Source organism: Bos taurus, chromosome 3 (genome assembly GCF_002263795.3).
Source record: "Bos taurus isolate L1 Dominette 01449 registration number 42190680 breed Hereford chromosome 3, ARS-UCD2.0, whole genome shotgun sequence".
Taxonomy (NCBI): Eukaryota; Metazoa; Chordata; class Mammalia; order Artiodactyla; family Bovidae; genus Bos; species Bos taurus.
The window spans coordinates 66,023,148-66,046,327 of record NC_037330.1 but is presented as its reverse complement, the minus strand read 5'-3'; the positions used below and the strand labels follow the sequence as shown (position 1 = coordinate 66,046,327).

At 37.4% G+C, this 23,180-nt stretch overlaps 1 protein-coding gene across 1 annotated transcript; it reads left to right on the top strand.

Moving 5' to 3' along the window:
• Positions 1-2,297: 2,297 nt before the first annotated feature.
• Positions 2,298-22,399, top strand: IFI44 (interferon induced protein 44). Its single transcript, XM_002686295.7, is given in 9 exon segments — positions 2,298-2,451; positions 2,688-3,139; positions 5,661-5,697; positions 6,612-6,807; positions 6,973-7,119; positions 13,422-13,593; positions 14,836-14,936; positions 17,001-17,175; positions 21,929-22,399. Coding segments are annotated over 8 exon segments (1,275 nt in total). The 5' UTR covers positions 2,298-2,451; positions 2,688-2,697; the 3' UTR covers positions 21,934-22,399.
• Positions 22,400-23,180: the final 781 nt, after the last annotated feature.

Below are 23,180 nucleotides of genomic sequence, written 5' to 3'. Positions count from 1 at the left end.
CCTAGTCTCTGATTTCATAAACCCAACTAGCTGTATTATGCACTTACAGATTTCAGTATAAGGCAGAATATATGATATCCGCTCAAGAAATCTTCCAGTATACACATCTCGACAAGTGGTTCCATCATTTATCCAGTCTCAAGCCAAAAATCCGTGAGGGCCATTCTCCTTTGTCCAAAGGGTAAATTCTCCTTTGTCCTCCGTTCCTGCTCCCTTCCCATCACAACTAGTCCTACAATAAGTTCTCACAGCTTTTTTGTCATCCTTAAATGTATGCTGATTCTTACCACTTTTCATTGCTTCTCTCACTATCGCACTAGGCTACATGATCTTTAGTTCTCACCTGATAACTGCAATAGCCTTCTTGCTGCCCTATATTTTTTCTCTTTTTAGAGTGATCACCGACATTAATCTCTTCCATACCTACTTTACTGCTGCTATATTGACCTCCTTACTGCCATCCAAGGTTTTGCTTTCCCTCCTCTGCCTACAATGCCCTTCCTCTGGATGTATCCAGGGCACTCTCCCTACCTTCATTCAGGTTCTCTTCTCCAACACCATCTCCTCAGACACTCCCTTATCATATGATCTAAAGTGGCAGACACCCCCTCATCATTCTTCTCTCTCTTATTCCCATTTATTTTCCTCACAACTTTTTTCTCTAGATAACATTTGTGTTGGTTACCTGCCTTCTACAGACTATAGTTTTATGAGGGCAGGAACTTTTCTCGTCTACTATATCCTTAGCCTCCAAAACAGTGGAGGCACATAGTAGATATCTGATGAATATTGAAGAAAGAATGAATGAAAGAATCTCAGTTCACAACACAAATAGGAAGCTTAGCTTGCACAGCTAGAGACTCTGGAGTTAACAGGTAATTAATGGCTTTTGTAAAAGAGTATCTTTCTGACTTTTATTTTCATGTTAATGAATTATTTAAGTATATCTGTGTATGTCAGTGCCTTTAAACTGTGGCCAGGCAGTTTAACTGTATTACAGACTTTTTTACTATACAGGGGAAAACAGGATAATATATTGTTTGGAACTTGTAGACTTTTTTAGCAGCTATAATAAGATATAATTGAGATACATAAAATTGTGTCAAAACCAATCAGATTATATACTTCCAACAGACGCAATTTTTAGTATGTACCTGTGAAACCCCTATCACTCTGCTTTCACTTAGATTATGGTTCAAATCTTGGATCTAAAATTTAGCAGCAGAGTGAATTTTGGCAAGGTATTGAACTCCAATCGTTTATTTATCTGAAAACTGGAGGCAAGATTAGTATTTTTCCTACAAGATTATTGAAATGAATAAATGAGATAACATGGATAGTGCCTTGTAAATAATAAGCATATGATAGCTTATGGTACTTTTTTGGCTAAGTAAGAATCCCATCCCCCACCCATGGGATTCTCCAGGCAGGAATACTGGAGTGGGTTGCCATTTCCTTCTCCAGGGGATCTTCCCGACCCAGGGATCGAACCTGGGTCTCCCGCATTGCGGGCAGACACTTTAACCTCTGAGCCACCAGGGAAGCCCAAGTAAGTAACACCTAAAAGCTATCTAAAATATTTTTATTTTATAGTGCTTTTTAAAATAGAATAAAAAACTTAAATTCCTCTTTGGGCCAGGCAAACAATTAAATATTTTCAGAACCAGGATTGGTGGATTTATGAGGACAATTGGAAATGGAATGATATAAAAACATTCAAATTTAAAATCTACCCCCACTCCCCATTCCCACCAAGAAAAAAAAAAAAAAACGCAAGAAGGAAAAGGAATTGTGTTGGCCCTACAAAACAAATCTGCAGGTTGTGTTCAGCCTATAGGACACAAGTTTGTGATCCCTAGCACTGTGAAATCAGAGAAGGGGTTTTAGTGTGAAATTTACTTTATTCAGTAAATATTTTACAAATGACTGGTTCCATTGAAGAGACAGTATTGGAGAGGAGGCAAACAGAAAAGTAGCGGGACCAGTTAGGAAACTGTTTAAACTCTACATTTGTTGGTTTAGAATATATTGATAGCAGAGATGAAGAGAAATGAACATATTTGAGATGCATGCTGGAGGTAGAATAGACATTGCTTTTTTGTGTGTCCATATACAGAAACTGAATTGTCCTTAAAAAATTTTTTAAGTCATTAAAAAAAGTAGTGAGCTATTAGGCTTCTTTCCTTCAGACTTCAATTCCTTGATTCTTCTAATATAATTTTTATATGACTTTACTATCTAAAATTAACTGGATCTCTTTATGCTTGCTTACTAGAGGAAGTGAGCACACAGCCAACTGGGCTGGACCTCACTAAGTTTCAGTTTCCTGTTCTCTGCTTCTCCAAAGCCTCAAGGTTGCTGGGAAAGTTTTTGCTCTCACTTTGTGCCTGCCTAGCTGTCAGACAGAGCAGCTACCCTCAGCTTCAGCCCTTGAAGAAATCCTCCAAACAGGTAAATGGCCTTCCACTTTTTCTAGCCTCTTGCAAACGGTAGTCTTTTTTTTTTTTAATTAAAAAAGAAATCATTTAGAATAAAAAACTAGCTAATGACTTTTCTTGCTATTTATTCACCCTCTGTTTACATATTTCATTTGTAATGCAAAGTAAATTAAGAAGCATTAATGCAAATGTTTTTGGCAGTGCAAAAATTTCAATATTTAATGGAAAATGTATTTGATTTTCCACCAGATTGAGAAGTATGGAAGTGGCAACTCGTTTGACATGGATGCAAGAAAAAAAGCTGCAAAATTACTTTGGAGAAAAGCAGTTTAGCCTTCTCTATAAGGCCAGTGTCCATGGATTTTCTACTGATAGGTTGCTTCAGATATGCTCTAATCAAGGACCTACTCTAACAGTGATTTACAGTGAAGATCAGATTGTTGGGGCATATATGCAAAAGGACTATGGGGAAGGAAACTATTTAATCGCTGTTTTTGTCTTTCAAGAGACTACAATTACAGAATGCAAAGTAGGACCATTTAAACTACCTATGTTGTTTGATAAAAACGTTGATGGAAATCTTGAAGTCAGTATACATCTAAAGGAAAAAACAATGTATTTTAATAAAAATGCAATGGAAAAACTTGGACTATCTCAAATTTATATTTCCTTCCAAGACTGTGAAGTTTTTCGATGTGAAGGTAAGTTTAACCAGATAACCCTTCACATATGGAGGATTCTAGCTGACCCATTCCTGTAAGGACCAATAATTTTTTATATTTGTTCTTATCTTCAGGAAGCCCAGGCTGAAAACTGGCCCAAATTGTTTTCTACAACACAAACATGGTCAGAAATTGCGTATGCAGAGTTCTCTGGAGTGTGGGGAAGGGGTAGGGAGGAGGAGATAATGTGGAAGGAAGTGAGAGAGAGAGCGAACAGAAAGCAAACTTGAAGACTGTGAGACTGTTAGAAAGAAACCAGAGCTTGAACTTCTCTTGGTTGGTAGTCAATGCTTTCTGCTGCAATTTCGTATTATATCCATCATATCAAAAGAACAAAGTTAGTTTGCCCATTGTTTTACTAAAGACATAAATTGTTTCTTGTATTTGCTGTTACAACCAATGCTCCTGTATTATCTGTATGCATATAAGTACACAAAAAAACTTCTTTATGGTAATGTCCTGATAGTGGAGTTGCTGTTTAAGAATTATGTGCATTTGGATAGATACCTTTGCATTTGGATAGATACCTTCCAAAAGCTTCAGTTGTCTGTGCTACCCACAAAAGCGTTCTAGAAATGCCTGTTTATGTGTCAGATACTGCCCCGGACTCTAGAATAATACTATGCTGCCTTTTAGCCTTTAGCTAGTTATATGTCAATATATCAATTTGTAATATAGAAATGGCTTCCGGGTGGATCAGTGATAAAGTATCTGCCTGTTAATACAGGGGATGAAGGAGACTTGGGTTGGATCCCTAGGTCAGGAAGATCCTCTGGAAAAGGAAATGGCAACCCACTCCAGTATTCCCATGGATAGAGAAGCCTGGCGGGCTACAGTCCATGGGGGTCACAAAGAATTTAACTTGACTGAAGTAACTTAGCACATAATTCTTAGCCAGGAACATACTGTTAAAGATATTCAAGAGAAAAATACCATCCTTGTAGCAAATATCACTAGTTTATTTCCCAGGAGACAAGACTACCAGCATATTTATAAGAAAATTAGACCTAGTTACTTTTTTTCTTTCCCTGGTAAAGAGAGTGAATGTATCCTAGGTCAGTTGTTTTAACTTCTACCTCCCTAATGATCCATCCATAGTATTATATATAGTAGTAATTTTCTCCTTTTTATTTTCCTATAATATTCATTGTAATGATTCCATCACACCATAAAAAAGATCAAGTCACTTTTGGTGACCATTTGGGTTTTCCAGTTTGGGGCTAGTACAAATAATATTGCTATAAATATTCTTGTATGTCTTTTGGTTCATGTATATATATAATTTTTTTTTGAATATAAGTATGAAATTGCTGGGTCATCAGGTATGTGTATATTCAGTTTCAGTAGATACTGATAAAGTTTTCCAACATTGTCATACCCATTTTCATTACCACAAGCAGTGTATGAGACTTTCTGTCTCTCTAAAACTTTCCCCAAATCTTTTATTACTGATTTTGCAATTTGTAGCCATTCTGGTCGGAGAAGGCAATGGCACCCCACTCCAGTACTCTTGCCTGGAAAATCCCATGGACGGAGGAGCCTAGAAGGCTGCAGTCCATGGGATCGCTGAGGGTCAGACACGACTGAGCGACTTCACTTTCACTTTTCACTTTCATGCATTGGAGAGGGAAATAGCAACCCACTCCAGTGTTCTTGCCTGGAGAATCCCAGGGACGGGGGAGCCCGGTGGGCTGCCGTCTCTGGGGTCGCACAGAGTCGGACACGACTGAAGCGACTTAGCAGCAGCAGCAGCAACAGCAGCAGCATAAATGTTCCACACAGTATTATTCTTTTGTTATTTAGAGTTACCAGCATCATTATACCTAATCCTTTCAGTTTTAAATCCACCAAAAAAGAGTAACCCTTTCCTAGAAACAAAAGAATGCTGAGCCTGAGTCTCACTGGTTCAGTGAAGACCTAAGTCTGCCCTTGAATCCTTTACTGTGCTCTCATTGTTTATGCACAAGTACTACATTCCTTTTTGCACCAAGAAGAAAATCAATTGGATTGGAATTTCTAAGCGGCCCAACAGTTAACAGTAGGTTTTAGAGAAAATCCGGTGCCTGTGGTTTTTTTATTTGTGTCTTTGTACATTATCCCCTTCAGATCTATTGGATTTATGGAGGAGAAGATATTTTAGAGTATTTCAAATCTTTCCCTAGCCTGTCTATGCCTCTAGGCCTTGCTTCTGATCAGAGAGGCCCCAGCTCGTATCTCTTGTGTTGGAGTAGGTCACACACTATTGCTAAATAATTTGGTGAGAAAAGATATTGCAGTGCCCACCAGCTCTGAACTCCAGAGTCCAGAGTCCAGCTCTGGACTCTTCAAATGAAATACATTAAGGAGATTTCCTGTAGTTTTCTACTTGCTTTTCACCATACTGTACTGTTCCCGCAGAAAGGCAATTTTTGTATTTTTTTCTAGTGACTTCATTGACATTCATTCAGTTTCAATTATTCAACAACCTGTAATATTCATTATTCTTTGATTATTTCTCTAGATTTATTGGACGAAAGGAAGATGAGTGGACTTACTGAGTAAGTCAATGTTTTAACTTTCTATTATTCTGTTCATTATCTGAGACTTATTCTACTATCCTTTCCTCCTGTAAGTCTCTTTAGTAATGTCCAACTCTTTGTGACCCTATGGACTGTAGCCCACCAGCCTCCTCTGTCCGTGGGATTCTCCAGGCAAGAATACTGGAGTGAATTGACCATGCCCTCCTCCAGAGGATCTTCCTGATTCAGGGGTTGAACCTGTGTCTCTTATATCTCTTGCATTGGCAGGTGGGTTCTTTACCACTAGCACCACCTGGAAAACCCTATTCTACTATACAGTCTGTCAATAAAATTGGTAGTGTAAATTATAGCATATAATTTGTGCGTCATGAAGAACAAACTGTATCTATAATCATAAAATATTTCATAATTTCAATGTTAAAGCAAAAAGATCACTGAGTGGATGAAAGGCATTTCTAATGTTTTTATATACTTAAAGGGAAATTATTATTTGCCTGAATGTCTATATTTTTGCTAGAATTCTTAGAGCTACAGTTTTAACTATTTCAGGGCAGAGGTGGTTGGCAGGGTGGGAATACTTATGATGAACTTCAAGAACATGTTAGAAACCATCTACTTCTATAAACTTCAAAAGTCACATATTGTGTTGTGGTTTTTGAAGTCTATTATTGATAATTTATCTTCTTGTTTAGCATAATTGATGTTTATTCCAAGATTTATATATACTTAAGTCCAAAAGTCTTTATGTTTGATTGGTTTTAGTTAAAACTGTTATTTTTACTTGTAGGATTTGAGATAAGATAGTTTCATGTCTTCTTATACAAGTTGCTAGTTAGAAATAAATAATAACGTATAAGAAGAAAAGAGACTGAATTCTAGGAAAATTTATGGTAGAGTCTTAGTCAACTGTTAAACTTGTCTTATCTAAACAGGCTCAAGGAGAGCTTATTGTGTGCTATCAGAAATTACATACCATATGGAGGCCTGGTTCACAAAGTTCGCATTCTGCTTCTGGGTCCAGTTGGAGCTGGGAAATCTAGCTTTTTCAACTCAGTGAGGTCTATTTTCCGAGGCCATGTAACGAACCAGGCTTTGGTGGGTTCTGATCCAACTGGGACATCTGAAAAGGTGAGTCCATGCTAGATCACTCAGCCTTTGCTTTTTTGTTCAAGTTAACTAGATTTGAAATGTCTTTTGCTGATCAATTTCATTACACATAGCATTCATTTCAATTTACAGTGTTTTTTTTTTTTTTTTTAATGAGCTCTTAAAGCTGCTTTTTTCCCTTTGCAGTACAGAACATATTTCATTAAGGATGGGAAGGATAACAACACTCTGCCGTTTATTCTGTGTGACACAATGGGGCTGAGTGAGAAAGAAGGCCTGGACATGGATGACATACCCTATATCTTAGAAGGCCATTTTCCTGACAAATACCAGGTATGATTTAGCTAATTATTGAGAATGTATAATTGATACTTAAAATGTTTATTTTTGCCCACAGTTGACAATATCAGACTCTAGTGCATTGGGATTTACTGTATTAAACTATACTTGTTCATGATCCTTTTCTGCTTTTTGATATTTTATTTTATAAAGAATTAAAACATCCAAGGGGCTTCCCAGATGGCGCTAATGGTAAAGAACTAGTCTGCTAATGCAGGAAACTCAAGAGACCTGGGTTCTATCCCTGGGTCGGGAAGATTCATTGGAGAAGGGCATGGCAACCCACTCCAGTATTCTTGCCTGGAGAATCCCACGGACAGAGGATACAGTCCATATGGTCATGAAGAGTCAGACACAACTGAAGTGACTTAGCACACAAAGCATCCAAAGGATTCTTCTGTCATAGCTGTTATAACAATGAATGCTATTTATGTTCACTTGCTTTTGGTTATGTGAAACAGAAACCTAACTACATCAATATACTCACATGGCTGATTTTTCTTATGTAGCAGGAAGTCTGAAGGTAGGCAGTTTTGGGACAGTGTGGCAGGTTATTAATTTCAAGAGTCCTTCTGACTTTTGTTTCTGAGATCCCTCAGCATAAGGCATAATGTTTGCCCTCCCAACCCCACATTCATATGTTGAAGGCTTAATCCATATTGTGCTGAGGTTTGAGGGTAGAGAATTTTGGAGGTGATTAGATCATGACAGTGAAGCCCTCATAAATGCAATTAGTATCCTTGTAAGAAAGGACACAAGAGATGACCTCTCTAGAAGCCATATGAGGACACAGCAAGAATGTGGCTCTCACCACACACCAAATCTACTAGCATTTTGATCTTGGATTTCCTAGCTTCCAGAACTATGGGAAATAAAAGTTTTTCTCTCTAACCTGTGACAGCAGGCCAGGATGACTAAGACATGTGGTTTTAATCTTTGTGTTCTCAAGATGATCATGCTAAGCACTGTCAATATTCCAGGCAAGAAAAAGGAAAAGATTAAAGAGAAGAACTACTTCAGTCAGCCTTTAAAAAAAAAAGTTCCCATTCCTTTTTATAAACATTTAGATAATTAAGTTAATTATCAATTCATCTTGTTCCAAATGAATAGTCAAATGTGCCAACATCTTTCATTGAATGTCTTTGCATATTTTTCATTCTAAATATATATATTAATTTTTATTCCATAGTTTGTCCTATTAATATATATTTAAATTCCATTGTGATATCATTTTTGTTATATTGTCTAATTGTTTTAATTTCCATGGCAATAAATTGTGTCTTGATAACTCACTGGATACATCATTCATTATTCATTTCTCACAGGTTTTTGACTATTTCATACATACAATTTTTCAGATGAACTTGTTTGTACTTTATTTGGTTGTTTCCGTGTTTGATTTGTTGGTGCTTTGATTGGGATGAAGTGAAAATTTTATATTGCATGTTGATATACATCTATGCACATCCAGTATTTTTATTCAGAAACAGAAAATACTTTATTTTTAAATTTATGCAAGATTCTTTCATTCTTTAGTGTCAAGTTATCTTATAGAGGTAGCTAAGTTTATTTTAAAATATCCTTTAAAAGAAATATTTGTTATAGAGAACGTTAAACCTATGTAAAAGTGGATAAAACTATTTAACAAATTTTCATTTACATAGCTTCAACAATTTTTTATTTATATCCAATCTTGATTCATCTATGTCTATCCACATTCTTCTCTCCTGTATTATTTGGAAGAAAATATGAGACGTCATAACATTTCATCCATAAATGAATATGCCTTTAAATATATGTTGCTGTTGTTGTTGTTCATTTGATAAGTTGTGTCTGATGCTCTGGGACCTCATGGACTGCAACACGCCAGGCTTCCTTGTCCTTCACTATCCCCTGGAGTTTGCTCAAACTCATGTCTATCGAGTCAGTGATGCCATCCAACCATCTCATCCTCTGTTATCCCCATCTCCTCCTGCCCTCAATCTTTCCTAGCATCAGAATCTTTTCCAGTGAATCAGTTCTTTGCATCAGGTAGCCAAAGTATTGAAGCTTCAGCTTCAACATTGGTCCTTCCATATAAATATTCAGGGTTTATTTCCTTTCGCGTTGACTGGTTTGCTCTCCTTGCAGTCCAAGGCACTCTTGGAAGTCTTCTCCAGCACCACAAATTGAAAGCATCAATTCTTCAGCACTCCCCCTTCTTTATCGTCCAACTCTTACATGCATACATGACTACTGGAAAAACCACGGCTTTGACTATATGAGTGTCAAAAAAAGTAATGTTTTTCCTTTTTAATATGCTGTCTAGGTTTGTCATAGTTTTCCTTATAAGGAGCAAGTGTCTTTTAATTTCATGGCTGCAGTCACTGTCCACAGTGATCTGGAGCCAAAGGAAAAAAAACCATGTAACTGCTTCTATTTTCGCCCCCCTTCTGTTTGTTATGAAGTGATGGGACCGAATGCCATGATCTTAGTTTTTGACTGCTGAGTTTTAAGCCAGCTTTTTCACTCTCTTCTTTCATCCTCAAGAGGCTCTTTAGTTCCTCTTTACTTTCTGCCGTTAGAGCGTTGTCATCTGCATATCTGAGGTTGTTGATATTTCTCCTGGCAATCTTGATTCCATCTTTGTGATTCATCTAGTGTGGCATTTGCATAATGTACTCAGCATAGACGTTAAATAAGCAGGGTGATAATATACACCCTTTATGTTCTTGTTTCCCAATTTTGAACCAGCCCGTTGTTCAATGTCTGACATGCATACAGGTTAGTCAGGAGACAGGTAAGGTGGTCTGGTATTCCCATCTCTTTAAGAATTTTCCACAGTTTGTTGTGATCCACACAGTCAAAGTCTTTAGCATAATCAGTGACACAGAAGTAGATATTTTTCTGGAATTCCCTTTCTTTCTCTATGATTTAACGAATGTTGGCAATTTGATCCCTGGTTCCTCTGCCTTTTCTAATCTAGCTTGTGTATCTGGTTCACCTACTGCTGAAGCCTAGCTTGAAGGATTTTGAGCATTACCTTGCTAGCATGTGAAATAAGTGCAACTGTACAGGAATCTGAACGTTCTTTGGCATTGCCTTTCTTTGGAATTGGAACGAAAACTGACCTTTTCCAGTCCCGTGGCCACTGCTGAGTTTTCCAAATTTGCTGACATATTGAATGTTGCACTTTAACAGCATCATCTTTTAGAATTTGAAATAACAGCTGGAATTCCATCACCTCCACTAGCTTTGTCCATAGTAATGTTCCCTAAGGCCTACTTGACTGCACATTCCAAGATGTCTGACTCTAGGTGAGTGACCACACTGTCGTGATTATCTGGGTCATTAAGACCTTTTTGGTATAGTTCTTCTGTGAACTCTTCCCACATCTTCTTAATCTCTTCTGCTTCTGTTAGGTACTACCATTTCTGTCCTTTATCACATCCATCCTTGCATGAATTGTTCCCTTGATCACTCCAATGTTCTCGAAGAGATCTCTAGTCTTCCTGGTGGCTCAGATGGTAAAGAATCTGCCTGCAATGCAGGAGACCCAGGTTTGATCTCTGGGTGAGAAAGACCTCCTGGAGGAGGGAATGGCTACTCTTCCCAGTATTCTTGCCTAGAAAATTCCATGCACAGAGGAGCCTAGCAGGCTACAGTCCATGGGGTTCCCAAGAGTTGGACATGACTGAGAGACTAATACTTTCACTTTTATTTGAATATATATATATTTTAAATTTATTATTAAAATATATATTTAATTTATATTTAACATGTCAAATGTTTTATATATGTATGTATATATGCATATATATATACACTCATGGCACATATGTGTCTTTTGTTAAATATAGCCATTATAGGCTTATCACATCTAAAAGTTATACTTGTTCTTAATTTGCAAACTATTACCCATTTCTCTTTATCATGCATCTTTTCTTGACAATTTGTTAGAAACATTATTCAAATAAATCTCTCCAGCCTCTTTTAGTCTGTATGTTCTGCCTCTATATCTTCTGGTATTCTTCTTCGAAATTAATTTTTTAAGAAATCTAGTTGTTTGTTCTCTAGACTAACCTATAGTATGAACTTTGCTGTTTGTTTCAATTGATGTGGGTTTCCAAAACCATGGGAAAAATTCCAAAACCATGCCTGGGGCATGTTTAAATTCAGCTTGTACTTCATAGGTGGTGTTGTGTTCTTTCATGAAGAGGCATACAACTTTGGGTTTTCTCATTTTTATAATATAAGGTAGCCATTGGTGTTCAATGTCTAGATCCTTTACTGCAGTGTGAAAATAGTGATATTCTCTTTCTGTCACTACTTCATTTCACATATGAAAAAGAAGCTTCCCCTCTTCTATTACTAGATTATTTAGTGGTAGAGCTTGTATAGGAAAGGTAGAAATGTATGCTCCATTTTTTCTCTTTTTCACAAACTTTTGAAACAATAAGTTAATTCTTTGTATCTGCCAACAAATACCATTTATTATTTTATTATCCATATGAACTCATGAATTGAATATACTTGATATGCCTCTATTTACTATGTTTTTCTCCATTTTGATGCCAAATGTACCATTTTTGACAAGTGGAGACCTCTACATTTTGGATACTGAGTGGTTTTTTTTTTTTGATAGAAACCTTAAAAATCTTCTATATTTCTTATTTATGATATACTAGATATTCAAGCCACATTGTACATATTTCCAGTTCTAGATTTTAAAACAATGATTTCTCTAAGGAGTCTTTGCTTGGGTCATTAGAACTGTTGATTGCTTCTTAGTTGGCCACTGGTTCTTGCCCTTTTCTGTAGACAGGGCTAAGATACACACACATACATATATAATATATGTGCTTATGATAAAATATAGTATGAATTTATGAAGAAACTTTCCATTCAAACTCAGGGCTAGAGAATTTTTACTTAATCTCTTCTATCTTACATAATCCTAAAGGAAATTAACTCTGAATATTCATAGGGAGGGCTGATACTGAAGCTGAAGTGCTAAAACTTTGACCATCTAATGTGAAGGGCCTATTCATTGGAAAAGACTCTGATACTGGGAAAGATTGAGGGTAGGAGGAGAAGGGGGGTTGACAGAGGATGAGATGGTTGGATGGCATCATTGACTCAATGGACATGAGTTTGAGCAAACTCAGGTAGATAGTGAAGGACAAGAAAGCCTGGTGTGCTGCAGTCCGTGGGGTTGCAAAGAGTTGTATATGACTTAGCCACTGAACAACAATCTTACATTTGTATCTCATTTTTCCCAAGCAGAGAATCCCTATTCTCAAGTGCATCAGAGGTGGCAGAATATCATGTCACCACTCATTTGCTTTATTGCACATAATATTCACTGTGGTCTCAGAGCAAAATTCCTATTACTACTATGAACAATCTAATCATGATCATATTTAATACCAACATAATTTAAGCACTATCAAAGCTGGAAACAATTTATTCTTTTAGCAGATTTTTATTTTCAATTTAGGAAATATGTAGCAGAAATATACAAATGACTATGCTTTCGAGTCAAATTATTTATCTCTGTGTGGTTATGATCCCACTGGATATAAAAGCTTATTTGTTTAAAGTTAAGGATAGCTTTTAAAATTTAGTTTTATATTTATGTTTGTCATCTATACAAGGTCAAATCTAGAAAAGGTGTACTCAAAGAATCCATCTTTTCTCTGAATACATTCGTCCTCTTTTCTTATAAGTACTCATATAAAAATTTATAGTTTATTTGTGGTTTCTCCTTTCTTAGAGAGGTGATAGAATACTATATGTCACTGATGAATCAGATTTTTGCCACTACAAATAGTCCGGAAGTTAATAGCCTTGTATATAGATTACTTTGTATTTTGCCAATATATATATGGGACAGATTCCCAGCATAGGAATTGCTAGTTCAAGAGTAAACACATCCTATTTTGAATCACTTCCCTGCTTGTATTCTGCTGATACCAGATTTCTTTCTGAATGCTTTCACTTCCACCTTTATCCACATTGCTTCTACTATCTCGAATGCTTTCTACCATCTTCTTATTCCCTTTATCAGACTAACTCTCCCCCAGCATTTTAGCTTTCCGAGTATATGACCCTTCCTCATAGAAGCTTTACCTGATCATGTGAAAGGACAGCTATCTAATTGCATAACAACTGTCTTCTCTACCAGATTGTTAGCCCTTTAATGTTAGAGACATGCCTGTTTTGTTCAGTTTCAGTCACTTGAACTGTGCTTGGTGCAGAGTGTGTGCTTATAAATACTCATTGAATTAATATATTGCTTTATGTTTACTTGACAGTTTAATTCCTTATAACTAAGGCCAAAAGGCATTGGTAACCATACAGTCTGCCCATTGCTGAAGGACAGAATTCATTGTGTGGCATTTGTGTTCAGTGCCAACTCTGTTGGACAGCTCTCCCATGAGATGGTGGAAAAGATCAAAAGAATTCGAAGGGAGTTGATTAAGTCTGGTGAGTCTCTTTCCACTTTACTTCTAAGGGAAATGATTATATTGTTGGGTGGTTTGGGGACAGAATGAAGAACTTAAGAAATTGCATATGTGAACTTGTGTGTGCTAAGTCGCTTCAGTTGTGTCTGACTCCTTGAGAGTCTATGGACTGTAGCCCACTAGGTTCCTCTTTTCATGGGATTCTCCAGGCAAGAATACTGGAGTGGGTTGTCATTCCCTCCCCTAGGGGATCTTCTCAACCCAGGGGTTGAACCCACGTCTCTTATGTCTCCTTCATTGGCAGGCAGGTTCTTTACTACTAGCACCACCTGGGAAGCCCTCATAGGTGAATATTCCCCTGGCTAATCAGTGTGATTCAATCAAATTAATCCCTCACAAACTGAGTGACTTTGTGCCTCAATTTTCTGATCTATAAAATTGTAGTATAATCATAGAGCCTACCTCAGAGATTTATTACAAAGATTAAACAAATCAATATAGATGAAGACATTACTATAATCCTCACTGCCTGCTACCTTGGCATTCTAGCATGTGTTTATTTACCAAGAATCCTAAATTCCCCCTTGTTTCTTAAAGGATTAGAAAGTGGAAAAGAACATTTCAGTAAGAGAAAGATGTAGGAAAGTAAGATGTTGAATAGGGAGAGGTAGCATCAAAGCTTTGGAGAAGGTAAATAGGATTAGGGAATTAGGGTGCCTTAATAGTTTTTCTAGGCTCTGTTATTCATTCTGTTTGCACATGAGACAATTTGTCACAACTTTGATTAAGTTAGAAGCAGGAATGATTGATTTACTTGTTCACTGAAATTTAAAAGCTTTCAAGGGTGGTGTGCAGGGAGGTGATTGCTAAAATCCCATCTTCTTCTTGAGGCATCTTTCCCCCCATCTTGTGTGTTAGAGTTCTTTTGGTTTTCTCTAATCTCCATAAAAACACAAATGTTTGGATAGGATGTAGAATCAATCAATAATGCTATAGCACACATTATAGTTACCTCTTCCAAGAGGTGGTTTCTTTTGAAGTCTTGTCTTTTCCCATAGGAGGCAATGAAGGATATTTCCTCTGTTAGACGAATTTCAAGTATGAATGAGTAGTTAAGGGGGCCTTTTTTTGTGGGGGATTCAGAACCTTCTCAAGTCTCTGAAATTGCTCCATAGATAGCATATTGCATAATTGATAGCTGATTAAATGAAAAATATTGGTGTTGTCTTTAATAATGAAAATAATTTGGATCTTTTTGGCATAGATGTGGTCCATGTGGTGTTGCTCACGCATGTGGATACCTTGGATCTGATTACAAAAGGTGACCTCATAGACGTATACAAATGTGTGCCTGTGAAACTTCAGGTAATGGGTGATGCAATTTGCAAACACATTTTCTGGGGTATTATGTCACTCTAATCACATATTACTGTGTATAAAAATAAAAACAAACACCTACTGAGTTTAAGAAGAATTAAAACAATTGCTTGAGATAACTCAGGCTCATTTTCCAATTTTTAAAAATTAAATATATATTTATCTTTACACTGACACAGATATTTCCATTCACTACAATTTAATTCAGTTAGGTTCTATTCAACTTATATAAATTACCTTGATGATCAAGCAAATATGATAGTCTCCAATCAAATACACAGATAATAAAAATAATTTCCCTGCACTAAAAAGCATATAATTTTGTAGGAAGAGGTAAAGAGACTGGGGGATGTGGTAGGATAAGAAGAAATTGACAAAAGGATATGATGTGATTGAGTGTGATAAACAGAAATGATTAAAAATAAAATGTTTTGAAAGTTTAGAGAAGGGAAATTAGTGCATTAAAAGGGAGGGGGATGATTTCATTACTGGGGTGGGACTGAGGAGGAGCATTTCAAGAAGTGAAGGGACCAAAAGGGGAAAAACTGAGGCCCTGGATAAGTCAATGCATCAATAAGGGAAAAGGTAGTGTGTATGGGAAGCATGGTACTGTTTAGTTTAGGGGAGGGCTGAATCCTTGGAGTGCTAGAGAGAGGAAGTTACATTTGCATGAGATGATTCTATTAATTAGGTGCATTATATGGAATTACAGCAATGTTTTTGAAAGAGCAATGGTATGACCAAAGTTAAGCCAATAAACATCTGCCACCCATGTGCAGAATAGATTGGAGTCGAGGGAACCTGGAGGTGGGAACCATAGTTGGGAGGAAATAAAGATGGTTAATATTTGTTGAGCACTGCTGCTGCTTGGAGGCTTCAGTCATGTCTAACTCTGCGACCCCATGGACTGTAGACTGCTAGGCTCTTCTGTCCATAGGGATTCTCCAGGCAAGAATACTGGAGTTGGTTGTCATGCCCTTCAGGGGATCTTCCTGACCCAGGGATCGAATCCAGGTCTCCTGCATTATAGACATATTCTTTACCACTGAGCCAACAGGGAAGCCCATTGAGCACTAAATATGTGATGTATTTTCTTATTCAATACTTTATAACAACTTTATGAGATGGGCACTGTCATGACCACATTTGATAGATAAGGAAACAGAAGCACACAGAGTAAAGCAATTGCTAGTTTACTGATGGTGCTAGGAGGTGACAGAGTCCTATTTTGAACCTAGGAAGTGTGGTTCCACAAATAAACTAGGCTAAGCCTGAATTAAGCGTAACATTAAATTAGTCTAGTAAAACCGACTTATCCCGAGAATAACCTTTAAAAGGAAACTGAAAGGGAACTTCCCTGGTGCTACGGTGGATTAGAATCCACCTGCCAATGCAGGGAACACGTGTTTGATCCCTGGTCCAGGAAGATCCCACACGTCCTGGAGCAACCAACGCCATGTGCCGCAACTCCTAAGCCTGAGTGCTGTGACTACTGGAGCCTGCGCCCCCTAGAGCCCACACACTGCAACTGCTGAGCCCACGTGCTGCAACTACTGAAGCTCGCGTGCTTAGTGCCTTGCTCTCCAACAAGATAAGCCATTGCAATGAAAAGGCTGCACATTTCAACTAGAGGGTTACCTCCACTCGCTACAACTAGAGAAAGTCTGTGCAAAGCAGCAAAGACCTAGCACAACCAAAAATAAATAAAAATTGAAAAGAAATTTAAAAAGGAAATGATAGAGTTTAATATAAGGTGTTAAAATGCTTGAATTTCAGTGTAGTTTGTATGAAACTATTAGGTACCTTTCACTTCTAATTCATATTTAATCTATTATGTGTATTCTAAATGAAAATTAGCAATGATATTAGAACTTGACTTGTGAAGTTCTTGAAGAAACCCCTTTATGGGGCCAGATCTCTGTCTCTACATTCTCCAACAGCAAAAGCATTGCCAAGTTCTTACTTTATGTTAGTACTTTCATAATTTATATTGACATAAAATTGTATTTTGCACTGTTTTAAGATTTCTGGGCTTTACATTCTCTATTGCAGCTAGAGGCAGTTCACAGAAAACTTGGATTCCCTCTTTCTGACATCTTTGTGGTTAGTAATTATACCTCAGAGTGGGAACTGGAGCCTGTCATAGATGTCCTGATCCTCTCTGCACTGAAAGAGATGCTGCGGGCTGCAGATGACTTCTTAGAGAATTTTCCTCTTGAGAAAACAGGTAGATGTGTTTGATGGTGTAAAAGCGTAAGGTGTCCACTATGTGGCTACTTCCAGTTTGGGTGTATACTGGACCTACCCTACTTCTTCCCCTTCTTGTCTTGTTTTAAAATGAAAATTTGAAATGATTCACCTCTGTCTTAACAGACCAAGCAGTATCCTTTTTCTCTTTTGTCAAAGTGGGTGTTGCTGCTTGGGACTCAAAAAGGGATTGACTCAGCATTGTTTCTGATCAGATGTGATCTTTGATTATTAGTCCTTCATTGGAGCTTTATACTTATGCCTGTTTTTTGACTTGACTTTTCAATGGCTTTCCCTCATCAGAGCCTGTCTTAATGCAGTGTAATCAGTTCTGGGTAGAGGTGGCTGCTTTTCCTGTTTATGACTTCAGATTTTAGTATTATGTGTATTTCCTGTTATCAACCTGTGTATAGTACATGCTGCACTGTTCCAATCAAAGATAAGGCAGGAGTGTTAGCCTAAACTCAAATCTTATTTCAGTTTGTGAGAAATCAGAGTATCATATTATCTCTGGCTCTCTCCCTTGCAAACTCCTGGGAAACTCTCACATTACTATGTTTGCGGTTCTGACTTTGCCATCCTGGTTTTCCCATTCCTTCTCTTCCTTATGGGGTATGCACTCCCAAAGTCAGGGTTGGCTTAGACCTGCTGTAGCCCAGTGTTTCTTCTTCCTACTGGTTGCTTTTTCCTGCTGCTGCTAAGTCACTTCAGTCCTGTATGACTCTGTGCAACCCTATAGACGGCAGCCCACCAGGCTCCTCCGTCCCTGGGATTCTCCAGGCAAGAATACTGGATTGGGTTGCCATTTCCTTCTCCAATGCAAGAAACTGAAAAGTGAAAGTGAAGTCGCTCAGTCGCGCCCGACTCTTAGCGACCCCATGGACTGCAGCCTACCAGGCTCCTCCACCCATGGGATTTTCCAGGCAAGAGTACTGGAGTGGGTTGCCATTGCCTTCTCCGTGGTTTCCCCTGGATAACCCATTAAGAGTATGTTGTTTTCTTTACTCAGAGATCAGAAGAAAGAAATAATCAAATGTGAATAAAGAAAATAAGTGAGCATGTTGCATATTAAAGCTTTTAATTTCATCATAGAAGAGTGAAAAGTGTGAAATGAGAAAACATGGGAAAAAAGGAAGCAGTTGAACCTGAGGGGGATATTTTATTTAAATCTAGAATGAAATTACACATACAAAATCATAATACCTATAAAGAGGAGCAGCACAATTTAAATCATTAATTGTATAAAAGACTAATAATTTCTTTAAAAATTATGTTCTGTATCTGTGAAAAATTAAAGTTTCTTCTTGTAAAACTGAAGTCTAACTTGAGTGTGTGCATACGTGTGTGTATGTGGTATGTGTGTGATTTTGGAAAAGATTATTCTAATATGACTTGTCAACATCTTCTGACCTTCAGCCGTATTGTCTTAATTTTTGCCTTCTTATGTTATTTCTAAAGTGCTTGATTCTCTTTGGGTCCCTGTTAATGTTGTATTCTTTAACCTAAAGCCATTTTTGTTTGAATATCTGAACACTTCTTCAAAGATGTAGCAAATTAATATTACATAGAGATTTCAGTTCATGTAGCAATGAAAATTAAAGAGCTATAACTATATACAGTAGTATCGATAAATATTAAAAGTATACTATTGACCAAAAGGAGAAAGATATGAATGAATCTATACATGATGAATAGATTTATATAAATCTCACAGAAGTGCTAAGTAAAACAAAGGGAATGATAATCTTAAAAATGATGGTCATAAAAATGAAGATGGTGATTTTATTTCAAGTGGAGAGGGGCTCTATGTAATATACTGTAATTTATTATCTGTTCTATTAATACTATTCATAGGCCTGGGGATTATCTCCAATTTGGGACTGTTATGAATAATGCTACTTTAAAGATTCTTATACACATCTTTTGAGGCACATATAAAAATTGTCCCTAAGATGTATAACTCAGAAATTTCTAGCTCATTGGGTCTGTCTACATATCTTCAACTTTATTGGAAACAATCCAAGTGTCTATTGACAGGTGAATAAGTAAAAATATGTGGTATATCCATGCAATGGAATACTACTCAGCAATAAAAAGAAGGAAATATTTTTACAGGCAAGTGTAGGAGACAGGAAGAATAAAAGAAAAGCAGGCCCCGGCAAGGGCCGCAAAATAAATTTGTAATTATTGATAAACTGGATGCTATAAGGCATGAGACTCTTGGAACAAGTCCGGAGGGAACAGTTCATCATCTTGAAAACAAGATATGATCCTGCGACCCCAGACTGTTTCTCAACTGGCGTCTCAGAGTCCCATGTTTTACGTATCTGATGGAAAATCTATAGATAAAATATCAGTCTTAGTTACTGATTTGTTATTGGTTACTGTTTCTCAATTACTCAAGGGTTAATGATCATTTTCTTCTTTGGCCCTGAAGGCCACAAGAGTTATAGCTTAACTCCCCGCATATTCTTCCCTTCACGGCTGAAGGCATAATAAAGCTGGCTCGGATTCAGTTTCGGCACCTTCACCTTGGAGCAGTGTTGGCCCCCCGATCCTCGCTTTTCTCTGAATTCTTGTGTCTTGTTTCTCATTCTCTCCCCATGTCGCGCTTTCGGAAACCCTGCTTGTCGAGCTGGTCTCGACAGGCAAAAACATACACAAATCAGGTAGACTATTTTATTTCTTTACCTCCCAAGGTGGAGGGGTGCCGAGGTCCAGCCCCGGCTGATTCAGGGAGTTCGAAGGGAGATGGCATCGACGATTAATTTAAATATTCATCAAAGATATAAAGAGTAATAGAATGAGGATAGCTCAGTAGGAAAATTCAGTGGAGAAAAGAGGCTGAGTAGCTTGGTTTACGCGGAAAATCAATATAACCTGTGACATCAGGTTAGCTCTGACCACGGAGGCTGCAGGCGCCCTCTCGAATAGCGGAAGGTGCCCCAACTTAGGCACCTTCTTGAGTGGGTCTTAGAAGCCCAGGCAAATAAATGGTCATAGAGGACCTCTGCGCTCCAGATGGAGACTCAGGCAGAAATTGAGAAAAAGAATGACAGGGGGAGACCAAGCTTCGGTGAGCAAGGCCCGTAGCTTTATTTTCAACAGGGGCTTTTATACCCTAAGTTGCTCATAGAGGATAATAGGGGATGTGAAATCATGCAAAGTCAGCAGTCTTTGATACTTATCGAAACCAGGGTTTCTTTCCTGCAAATTTATCGTATACAAATGGTTTAGGTGATTTACATCATCTTCTGGCCAGAAGGCCTATTAACATTTTATGACTCTTGACAAAGGTTTGTCAACCGTAAGACTTATTTTCTCTAAGAGTAATTATTTTAAGGTTTGGTGCCATCCTCCGAAGGTGTTAGATAAAATTGCATTCCTGTAGGGCAGAGGTGCAGTGGGTTTACAACAAAGGAAAGAATTTATTGCCTTAAGGGTCTAAAGTTGCTAACACCAAGGCCACTACTTATTTTTTCTACATACCAACTATATTAATTAATACACATTTAAGGATACAATACAGGGGATGTGGAAACTTGGCAGCAAGCATTGGCTCATCAATGAAATCTTTTACTAGTTTTATTCTCACAGTTTCTAACTCTCTGAGAGGCTCTAAGCTATTTAAATATCTTAAGCTTCCCGTGCCTCTCAGGGCGCCTCTCACGGCTTGGAGACTGTAAACAATTGTATGCATAGCTGTAGGAGTCCGGGTAAACTTGTCAGGCGAGTTAGAGAGCTATCTGAGGGGTTTGGATTTAAACACTCCTAATACCCAGGAACTTTATTAACTGGAGCTGTAAGTTAACTCTATCAGAGAGAGTGAGATGGTGGTGGGGGACAGCCCCCAGTAAAGTCAGAGGTGAGAGCACAAGGCAGTAAAGTAGGCAGACTCTGGTTTTTGGGGGTAGATGCTCGAGAATATCCAGGGGGACTCCTGAGGCTCGATCCCGCCTTTGAGAATGCCGAGCCTCCTTCTCATGACCTTTGCCACGGGCGGAGCTCCTCACGCTGGCTCCAGCAGAGGGGGTTTGTGAAGAGTAAGTAGCCACCTGGTGCTTCTGCAGGAGCTAAAAGTGTCCTTTGTTTTGATCAGAATGGTGGTGAAATGGACATTTGCTTTAATAACATTTTTAAGTTGAATATTTGTATTTTATTGTACTTTCCTGCCTGTATTGTATATTCCATACTAACAGAAAAAAATTAATATCATAGAAAACTTTTGGAATTATGCAGAACTGGGTCTAAATCCCTATTATGCTACATAATTTGCAATCTTTTAAAAAATCTTTAATTTCCCATCTTACATAGATATGTCATAAACTCTAAATTAGATAATATATGTAACTAAATCATTAGATAATATATATAATTAGATAATATATACATATAAATAATTAGATAATATATGTAACTATATTAATATGTATGATGTATAATATGTATAATATATATGTAATTAATAACATACGTGAATTAGGTGATATTCATAACTACATTAATCATTAGTGTAGGCACTTAGAAACATAAACCCAGATACTGAAGGACATTGCTAGTCTCATATTACAACAAACCAATAATCAACTATCAATCTCTCTATTGTAAATTTAATTTTATTGTAGTTGAAAATAAACATAAGATTTGGACTTGGTAACTCATAAAAAATGAAAGAGACAAAATTGAATTCAGTTTTTTTTTTCTTTCTTTTTGTTTGTTTGTTTGATATGCAGTTTAAAGAAGGTACACCTTTAGCTTTAGGAGCATACGACGTCTCGGATTCAAAATCTGAAACAGTCAACGGAAACAAACTAAATGTTGGGTCATTTCTGCCCCCTAGTGGTCAATGCTCTAAATGGAGAAGATGCTGCTGCTGCTGCTGCTGCTGCTAAGTCGCTTCAGTCCTGTGTGACCCCATAGACGGCAGCCCGCCACGTGGTGAAGGTCAAATTTGGAAACTCAAATAAAAACTAAGGCTTGTTGAAATGGAAGATTATTTTCTCCTGGTGTTGAATATATGACAGCATTTGGAAATGCTGAGTTCTGTGCTAGAATATTTTTATTCCTGGCGTTATATCAGACATTATTCATGTATGTTTGCAAACTAAGGTATTATTAACATATCCTATTTTAGCATGTTTAAATAGAAATTTGAATGTTAATGCTCAAGGCCTATGGTGATCAATAAACACATAAAATGGGAACTTTTGTCTTTTGCTTTAAAACAATGTTATTCCCAATGACATTACTTTTGGATAATGAGGTTCGAACCCACTTACACATGAGTTAATTTGTGCAGGCAAATTACATTCATGTAGAACAGAAGAAACATTATGCTTCAAGAGTCATGTTCCTTCAATGTGAATTTATATTTGATTTAGTATTATTCAATAGGAAAAAAGAGTCTGCAAATTAGTTACTATAGCACATTGCTCCAAAAACATGACGATGTGCCCTGGTTCCCTACCAATGCTTCTTTCAGAGATTTATGATGAATTCCTTTGCCTACACAGCATTATGTCCAAACTTCTTAGGATATTTTTCCTAATCTGGACATTCTTGATCTCAAACACTAAAACAAGTGCTCCACTGAGTGACTTCCTCTTCCTAACTGTTTTATGCATTGTCCCATCTCCATGCGATTGTTTATACTTTGGGGAAGTTATTTAATTTCTATGTCCCTTGTTTTCTCATCTGGCAAATGGGAATAATTATAGTACCTACCTCAGAGAATTGTTTTGAGGATTAAATAAAAGTATACTTAAAATACTTTTTGAAGTGTCAGAAACACAGTAGACAGTAAATGTTGTTGCTGTTGTTGTTTAGTTGCTAAGTCATGTCCAACACTTTTGTGACCCCAGGAACTGTAGCCTGCTAGGTTCCTCCATCCATGGGATCTCCCAGGCAAGAATACTGGAGCGGGGGTGCCATTTCCTTCTCCAGAGGATCTTCCAGATGCAAGGATTGAGCCCATGTCTCCTGCAT